The sequence below is a fragment of the Silene latifolia genome, chromosome 6 (assembly GCF_048544455.1).
Source record: "Silene latifolia isolate original U9 population chromosome 6, ASM4854445v1, whole genome shotgun sequence".
NCBI classification, from domain to species: domain Eukaryota; kingdom Viridiplantae; phylum Streptophyta; class Magnoliopsida; order Caryophyllales; family Caryophyllaceae; genus Silene; species Silene latifolia.
The window spans coordinates 124433803-124444244 of NC_133531.1; the positions used below are offsets into that span (position 1 = coordinate 124433803).

The 10442-nt window shown below is 34.4% G+C and overlaps 1 protein-coding gene across 1 annotated transcript; it reads right to left on the bottom strand.

The window, feature by feature from the left end:
* Nucleotides 1-501: 501 nt before the first annotated feature.
* LOC141588607 (uncharacterized) lies at nt 502-4900 on the bottom strand. Its single transcript, XM_074410040.1, has 7 exons — nt 4673-4900; nt 4219-4516; nt 3130-3956; nt 2184-2399; nt 1720-1805; nt 1300-1414; nt 502-1203 (listed from the first exon to the last, which is right to left on the bottom strand). Exons 1-7 carry the CDS (start codon nt 4898-4900, stop codon nt 502-504), a joined length of 2472 nt encoding a protein of 823 aa, XP_074266141.1.
* Nucleotides 4901-10442: the final 5542 nt, after the last annotated feature.

Genomic DNA, 10442 nt, shown 5'->3' on the forward strand with positions numbered 1-10442 from the left:
TATTATTATTAATCCCTCTTTTTATTTCCTCTTGCCTTTATTTCAGTAGTTTAATTAAATCAATTAAAACCCCCATCTTGTGACCTCAGACGGACTAAATTGACAAGTAGATAGTGACCGCCTCCCTGTGGAGATCGACCCTACTTACCGCTGACTTCTGTTAGTAGTACTTAGGTATTTATTTTTGGTACTGAAACGACGGTATTAATAAGCTTTTCATTAGAAACTATGAGTCACCCTTACATCAATTTACGGCATAATCACCTTGACTATCCTACGATTACATATCACATCCAACCATTGAGTCGTACTTCTATGCTTGCTAGTTATATTACATTGATGAATCCACATACACACCTCATTACAAACCCTGTTAACTAAGACCTCAAGCCTCAACACCAAACCCTCTACTCGACATCTATTCCTGCTCCACCATAGCATTGCCATAAAGTTTGCCAAAATCAGAGCTACCACTTTCTTCTTGCAAGCTGAACATGCTCTCTAGTGTAACCACCAATCAACACAATGCTGCAGAGGTAAATCCACCTTGCACCAAGATATTAGCAGGGCCCTGCAAAATCTGCTGTACACGCATTTGAAAAAAAGATGTTCATGATCCTCTTCCTCAAGCCCACATAAAAAGCAGACATTACACTGAGTAATCATCATCCTCTGAAGCCTGTTCTTAGTTAAAAGCCTCCGTTGTGCAATAAGCCAAACCAAGAATCTATGCCTAGGTAGCATCCACGTAATGTTCACCCAAGGAAACCAAGGAACCCTTGCCACTGTAGGACTGATCCATTCATAACCCTTTTTTACAGTATATTCCTTTGTCCCCTGTGTACAGAAATTAAGAGGTTTTAGGATCTCCTTGACTTGGCAAATTTTATGCCAGGTCCAGCTGCTATTAAGAGTAGGTTCATAATCCTCCCACACTCTGCTCTTTATATATACTTCATGTACCCACTTCACCCATAAGTGATCAGCTTTATTTTCAATCCACCACACATATTTCCCTACTGATGCAACATTCCATTCATAGAGTTTTTTAAAACCAAGGCCACCCTGATTAGTTGGTTTACAGATGTTGTCCCAAGCAACCAGAGCTGGCCCATCTTTCTGATCAGTCCCATGCCACAGAAACCCCCTGCACACTGCCTCAATTCTCCATAGCACTGTTTTCGGTAAGATGAATATCCTGGCCTAATATGTGTGAAGATTACTGAGGACTACTTGTATAAGCACTACATTACCAGCATAGGATAACTTCCTAGACCCAATACTCCTTATTCGACTAACCACTTTCTCCACCAAGTAGTTACAATCAAGGACTGAGAGCCTCTTAGGAGCAACATTCACTCTACGATATCTGAAAGGTATTGCCCCCTCTTCATTCCAGTGATATTTTCCACCTCTGTAATCAAATGTTCCTCCATCCCATTACAGTAGAAATTAGACTTATCCTTATTAAGGGTCAATCCATAAGCCTTTGAGAAGTAATAAAAAGCATTAATCATCAACTCAATGCTTTTCCTATTCCCCTTAGAGAACATAATAAGATCATCGACAAAACATAGATGACACGGGCCAATGCTCTTACATAAAAGATGAAACCCAAACTGATCATGTTGCTGCACTACCATCAGAATCCTGCTAAGATATTCAATGCACAGAGTGAACAGAAGGGGAGAAAGATGGTCCCCTTGCCTCAACCCTCACCTTCCCTGGAAGAATCCAAACACCTCTCCATTCAATGCCATACAATAGGAAGGTGTGGATACACACTGCATGATCAGTTCAATTGACTGTGCATGAAAATCAAGAGCAATCAACATCTCATGAATAAAGGTTCATTCTAGTGAGTCATACGCTTTCTGAAGGTCTAGTTTCATAAGCATCCGAGGTGAACAACTCTTCCTCTTATACAACCTTATTAAGTCCTGGCAAATTAGGATATTTCCCACTATGTCCCCTCCTTTTATGAATGCACTCTGTGATGGATTGATAATCTCAGGTAAAATATCCTTAAGTCTATTGCAAACCACCTTAGAAAGACATTTATAAACGGTGTTGCAGTAGGCAATTGGTCTAAATTGTTGAACATCAGCAGAAATTTTTACCTTGGGAATTAAAGTAAGAATAGTAGTATTATACTACTTCAACAATTTCCCTTTAGTGTAAACATCTCTAATGGCCCTGCACATATCACCCCCCACTATATGCCAAGCATCCTTGAAAAATTGGCTGCCATAGCCATCAGGCCCAGGAGCCTTGTTCCCAGGAATATCAAACATGGCCTCTTTGATTTCCAAGTCAGAAACAGGTGCTAGCATTCTAGTTCTATGCTCCTCATTAAGACATTTCCCCCTTTTGACAATCCTCTTGTTGACAGGAGCCACCTTTTTAGAGTCACCAAGTAGGGATGTCAATGGATCGGGTTCGGGTCGGGTGAAGCCTTATCCGTCATCCATCCGTCCTTTTAAAATCTCATCCAACCCGTCCGTCATCCATGAAACATATCATCCGTCATCCATCCATCCATCATCCGTGGATGAAACGGGTGGATCGGGTGATAAACGGGTGTTGTGTATATTTATATTTCAAGTTTAAAAAAAATAATGATTTTTTTTCTCTACAAAAATGAAGTTAGATAATTACTTAGTTTAACTTTCTAGTTGGTAAGTTCACAAAATATCTATATTGAGAGTAGATAAATATGAAAATTTAAATATTTTATATCTTAATAATGTGTTATATGTAAAAAAATTAAATAAAAAGTAATAAAATCGGGTGATGGATGGATGTCGGGTGGATAGCGGGTGGAATTTCTTCATCCAACCCATCCGTCATCCACATCCATTTCATCCGTCATCCATCCATCATCCATTTAAGTCGGGTTTTCATCCATCTTTTAGGATCGGGTGGATCGGGTTTTGATGGATGCGGGTGAAATTGACATCCCTATCACCAAGTAATGATTTGTAATACTCCTTAAAAGCAAATTTAATTGCATCAGTTGAATCACACATTTTTTTGATGCACATCTTTGACTTGGTACACCCTATTCTGACTCCTCCTCTTTTTAATACAGGAGTGAAAATAAGCAGTGTTCTCGACACCCTTATTCACCCAGGCCATTTTAGCTTTCTGTCTGAGGTACATATTCCTGGCCTTCACTAACTCCCCAAACTCTGTTGCACAAGCTCTTTCAGTCTGACACAACTCCTCATTTAAGGGATCCTTCATCAGTTTTACCTGGAACCCCTTCAAAGCCAGTTCAACAATATTTGTTAAGTTTTCAATGTCACTAAACTGCTCTTTGTTCAAATTTTTAAGCTCACTCTTCAGGGACTTCAGTTTAGAAATCACCCTAAACATATGTGTACTCTGCACATCATTATTCCAATGATTACTAACCATCTCCTCAAAGTTCTTAGCAAGAGCCCACATATTATAATACTTGAATGCTGCAGGTCTCCTTATCATCTGAACCTTAAAGTTTATCAAGCAGGGACAATGATCAAATAAGCCCTCTGGAAGAAAGTTGGCTACACTATCAGGAAACTCATTAAGCCAGTCAACATTAATCAGTGCTCTGTCAATCCTACTGTAAACTTTCCCACCATGCTCATGTTTATTATTCCATGTATAGAAAGAACCATTCCCTTTGAGATCATGTAGGTTACAATCCTGTGTGACCCTAACCATGGGCATGATATCAGCTTTTGTTACCTCAGCTCCCTTTATTCTTTCATTGACATACATAACACTATTAAAATCGCCACAGGCCAGCCAAGGACCTGTAAGAGTGCTATGATAAGTTCTCATACTATTCCACACCCCTACTCTTTCCTGAGCTTTATTAAAGCCATACACCAGGGTAAACCAAAACCTTCTACTCCTGAGCTTATCATGAACCTCAGCATGAATAGTTTGTTCTGTATTATCCTTCACATCTACAATGAACAAAGTAGGCTTCCATAGCAACCAAATCCTACCCCCTTTGTGTAAACTAGAATTATTACATATTGCCCAACTATCACACAAATTATTCCTAACTTTATTCCAACTACTACTCCTTACTTTAGTTTCTATTAAACCAAATAGCCCAACTTTATTTTGCTGCAAAAACCTCTTTATTTCATATTGTTTATTTGGACTATTCAGACCATGCACATTCCAAAAACCACAGCTACCCATTGTCTACTTGTAGTTTACTGCACTTCCCTTTCTCAACAATTATGTGCCTAATCTTTTCAATGGATTGGCTCAAAGCTTCCATAAAGGACAATCCACCTGGTGTAAAACTTCTCCTCTCCCCAGAAGTCTGTCTCATCATCCTGGTAAGGATTCTCCTAGGCATAGACTGTTCCACTTTAGGTAATTTAGTGACTATCACAGGTGTGACAATCCCAATCCCATTCTCAGAATTGGTTGTCTCTTTCTGGACAGGCCTCTGAAGAACCTTAGACTGTTGCTGAATGCTCTTGTGCTGAATAGGCCCCTTTGAAGGCTTCTGTTAAGGGGGAGGAATATTAACCTTAGGCTTCCATATTTTCTTAGCCACCGGTTTAACATCTCCCTTCCTGCATCTATCAGTAGCATACCCTATCCCCTTACACGAGGTACAAGAAATAGGGAGCCAATCATAAACCACCCTGATAGTATGTACCTTATCATTCTCATCAGTGAAAACGATCTCAGATGGGAATTCCTGACTCACATTAACTTCCACCATAGTTCTAGCATAGCCCAAGAAGTTCCTATGCTGAGTAGCATCATCACTTTTAACATATTTTCCCACAACACTACTGATTTTCCGCAAACAATCACCCCCCCCCCCATAATTTGATATCCAATCCATACATTTTAATCCAGATAGGAACACTCTGAACGTCATGTTTAACCAATTCTATGTCAGGTGTCCATCTTTTACGATGACTGGTTTGTTATCAAAAGTGAGGTGTCCATTGTTTAAAACAAAATTCCGTTGTTCTTTCGTTTTGAATCTTACTATGAAAAGTCCATTCGGCATGAATGCAATCTTGTCTACCCCATATTCTTGCCAAACTCGCTTAATAAAACCAGTAATCACAGTGCTAAGGGGATTAACACCTATAATATAACACAATATAAAAGTGGACCAGTACAGAATCTCACCCGCGACATCCTCCTTCGTAAGACGAAGCATGGGCTGAGGCGATACTGTCATTTCCACCACTTTTGGAGTCTCCAGTTCCGGTACATCATCATGCTCCTCATTCTCTATAATTGATTCTAAATCAGATTCAAAATCTTCAGAAGAAAAACGAAGGTGTCTAGGGGTTTTCCCCTTATTAGAACGAAAATCAACATTTTTTTGGTGTTTTTGTGATGAATTTAACGATGAATTTACAGGATTATTAGTGTTCCTCCTATTTCGAGCCATGTTGCCTCAGAAATAAGCTAACTTAGAATTAGAGAGAATTTCCTCTCTCTAGATTCTCTCTCATCCTGATTTTTCTATTTTGCATATGGATTGGAATCAATAATTTTCCTTAATATATCAATGACCCTTTTTTGAAAATTAGGAGAAATTTGTAAGCGATGCATCATTTTATGATCAGTGTCGTAAAAATACAATTGGATATACCGTGGACGTTCTTTAGTTGGTAAGATGTCGTCATGAAATGATATACCTAACCTTGAACTCTAAAAGTGTAAATTCCATGGTTTCTATGGGCAAACTCGTGGTCTTTCTTAACACCTAGAGAGTTAAACGTAAACGAGCTATTATAAAACATTATATTATTTCTAAAATTTTTGGATGTGTCATCTTCGGATAAGAAAAGGTATCGTAACGCCTCCGAAACTGAGCTGGTTGGAAGATGTATTTCACCCTGGTTGCAACAGAAGAGCGGTGATTCATTTCTAAAATGCTTTGCACCACAACATTGACAAGTAGACGGCAAAGGAAGGATATATGGTTTACTGAGCGGTTTATTTTTTCTTTAAATATGTGATAGGTTGAAAGTTGAAATTAGTTAGAGTAAGGATCGACTATAAGTTAGCTAATTTAAATTTTGTAGCGGAGTAGTTGTGTTACCCGTAGTAGAAGAATGAGTATTCCTTCTATGCATGCTAGAAGTCTCATATGTGCGTGAAGTAGACGCCATGTATTCAAAGTTCTCGCCCTTACGAATGTAAAATACATGAATTTAATAAATTGTACTAATATACCAAATTCTTATAAAGAAACAAGGAACGAAAAAAAAAATCATTGCAAACAGAGACACAGATACAAACAAGGCAAAGAGAATGCCATAAAGTTATAAGTTTACGATTAATAGAAAACATAAGAGGTGAATTTAGTTTTTTTGAACATAAAATTTATTTTGAAGTATGCAACAACTTATGTTTCGCCGAATAATTATAGACGATTTCCTTTTTCAATCCAAAAAATTCTAAAAAAAGGTGTGCATTTTTAAAGTCTATCATATATTTAGAAAACTATGGCAACAATTTTTTTTAAGAAAAAAAGGTGAAGGAAATTCTCGAAAAGAGTAAGTGATTTCCACATAAAATGTTTCACGATTTATACAGTATTTTGGTAAACGAAATTCCACGTTGCATTTCAGATATTTTTTCAAAAAAATAAAGCTTATAAAGATGAAATGGTGCATTTTTAAACAAATTAAGAAAAATTAGAGAAATTTTAAAAAATAAAAAAATAAAAACGTAAATAAAATGCTCAAAATAATTGGGAACCGAATTTATAAATAAACAGTAACGGTCGTAAAAATCTTTTTTTTTTTTTTGTTATAACGTAAGAAAGTTAAAGAAAATATTTACCTAGCACAAAATAGACATCAGCTATGAACTGTTAAACTTCTAAAGACAAAATATATTTTATAGGTAAAATGAGATAATGGATAAAATTTGGCGCAATCAAGGATAAAATTTATAAATTCCTTAGCTATTTCAATTTCCCTCCTCACAAATTTGATTTTCAAATAAGTTATTAGTAAGGGGTGTTCTAAAAATTTTAGATCGTTAGATAAATCATGAACATATATTTTATCTGATTATCGAAATATGAGTTTGTTACATATTTCCACGAATGTCTCCAAAAAACTATGAACTTGAAAAGCAAATTTAAGACTTTATGAAACATCATCAATATTAAATACCATTGTTGATTTGTTGAAAAACCTAATATGGGAAGAAGACTGTTGCATTAGAAAAATGAACATATTGAAATATGTATGACTTAATTAATAAGGCTCCAAGTACTCCGTAGGATTTAGATACGAACATAATTAATTATCTAGAATATTAGAAGTAAAGTTTTTATAACATTAAAAATGCTCTTAATATTGGTAACAACTATATTATAAATGACTTTGTCAAGCACATGTATTTCATAAAGGGTAAATTAATAATTACAGCCTTATATAAACCATTTTTCTAAACTTACTATCTTATAAATATTTTATCATAAATTACTACCTTACAAAGTAAAGGTGCATACAATTTACTACCAAATTCAGTTTCCAAAGACTTAAAATAAAATATTTTGACTTAATTTGATTTCTCCATCTAAAACATACATTTCATGACTAAAATACCCCTCTTCTAAATTCCTCTTTTTTTAGCAGGGTTACCTTTTTGCCCCCTTTTTTTTCTATTTATCACCATCATCTTTCACTACTACTTCCTTTTCCGATCTTAATATTACTATTAATCAACTATCATAAGTCCATATTTGAGAGTCAATTCTTATCCTCATTCCTTAGTTTATGTTTAGTAGAAATGAATCTGCAGTTTAGTGGTATTTACAATTGAAGTAGGCTTCTTATTTTGGCCGTTATTCATTTTAGCAAAAAATAATTGTGCATTGTACAGAAAAATAGCGCAAACCTCATTGCATATTTTCAAGTCATCGGTCTCTTGATCATTTTCTTCATAGGTACTTACCTCTAAATCATAACACCCTAAAGTTGTGCATCATTGATGTTTGTAGCTGAAGCTCTTTTGAACTTGTTGATCAAATATTGGATATCGGTTGTAACATGTATTGACCAAACAATTACCCTATTACATTTCCATTTAATATAAATGCAATTTTGGGTTTGTAATTATAAAACCAAACCACAAAAATAGCGATACGAAGAGAGAAGAGAGAAGTACGTGAAAATTTTTAGAGTATTTATTGGCTTTGTATTTATGTGGAATTTAAATAAGGGATGTTATGGTCATTATACATAAAAATCAAATCGAAGTTGACTTTGGTAGCAAGTTATATGCACATATGCTTGGTAAGGTAGTATTTTCTGAAAAAAAAATTAGAAGGTAGTAAATTTTGAAAAGTTGTTTACATAAGGCTGTAATTATTAATTTACCAATTCATAATAACATAACTTTAACTAAGTAGGGAATTAGAGACAAGTTTTTAAATAAGATGGACAAGATTGGGCTCGTAATGGAATCACCCAAATTTGAATTGTTTTACTCAAAACTACAAATTATATCTATAATGTCCGATAATACTACACTCTAGTCAAACTCCAATCTAAAATCTAATATTTTACTCGAGTTTCATGAGATTAAAAATAAAATTTCTCGATTCTACTTTTAGTAATTTAATCTAACCTCTTGCAAATGCATGAAATGTTTAAGTTTTTTTATTGCTTGAATGTACTCTAGCAAATCATGGGTGTTTTTTTTTTGAGGTGATTCCGCACTATTAAGTTTATAAATGGAAGAATTTAGGTAGATTAGCTACTAGAAGTACATAATTACTTTAGATTCATAGTAAAGACTACAATATCTATCAAAATAAAATATTCATCAGACTACATTTCTATCCTTATGTATTTAGTACAAAGTCTAAAATCATGTTTGTTTCTAATTTGATTTTCACCTTTTTTAATTAAGGTGGTGCCGAGTATCGGTACCACCGGGTGGAGACATATCGCTATCCATTATAGTAAGCAATATTCTCTAATAAACTTTTATTTGAAAAAAGATGGGAAAGAAAAGATCATAATAAATAGTAAAATAATTCTAAATGAATAATTGAATGTATATGCAAACTATATATTAGTAAAAAAAAATACGAAAAGCAAAGAATAGAAAATCTAATACAGTAATCGAAAAACACAAATCAACAATGCATACCTTACGGTTACGCTGAAGAGGAAGGAAGTCCAAGAGAAAGAGATGCTTAGCGATACCGAAATTGAAAGCAATTATATATTCAAAAGGTTTCAACTTGTTTTTCACACATTACAAGCAAGAAGTACTTTAAATTAGGAATGCAAAAACTCTGTACTTATAAGTATTACAAAAAGTATTATACATTATCTTTCGTGCACCGAAATCGCATACGACAAACCATATCGAAAACATTAAAGCGGCAACACGGGGCAACAGGAGCGGACACTCCTAAACACATGCGAAAACGGGAGCATAACAACGCTTCAGTCATGCATGTAAATATTATAAAACGCGTTAAAAAGGAGTGTTATCTATCCCCGGAGACTAACACAACAAACAGAAAAATTATATCCGAAAAAAAAGGACAATAAAAAATGGAAATAAAAAACAATAGAATATAATTTATAATAAAATGAGCATCTAATAGGGTAAACTTGTGTGAAGATAGGGAGAATTTTTATATAGAAGTTGTTATACGGAGTACATAAATAATGAGTTTGTTTAATTTTGATAAATTTATAAGATAACCCAATAAATAACAGATGATGTGTAGCAAATAACATTGCAAATGAAAGCTAACAAGAATAAGAAGGGCCATAAATGAACAAAGAAACCTGAAAAGCCTTAGCACATTTATGAGTCATTTTGCTGAAATCGAGTAATTTACACTCAGGTAAAAATCAACACACATCAAAGCTGTCCAAAAACAACTGACAAATTACAGACTGATCTCATTAGAGGAAAAAAATCATAGATTGTAGTATAAGACGATCTCACACCTTGAGACGGTACAATTTGGCAAATAAGTGGCTCATTTATTACTACTAAATGGGTTATATTTTGACATAATGAGATCGTCCTACATTGTGAGACGGTCTTACACAATAACTACCGAAAAAAAATTCGACCCAAAAAAAAAATATTTTATAGCAAATCAAATAATAAGGTAAGTGTAATCTAACTAATATTTTAAGCCACATATATGAAATGTGAATGTTAAGAATCATAAGCTAAATACTTACGGCTTATAACACATTATTTGTCTAAAAAAATATGGGTCTAATGTCTTTGTATGTGACAACGACACTAATATAAAATATCGACAATTGTAATTTTACGAAACAAAGATATGAACTCAGATACCAAAAGATAAGATAAGAGATGAATAGGGTCATTTCATTAATTCAAATAATTTCTATACATTTGTGGAATAAAAATAAGTTAGATTTAATCAAATGTATAAA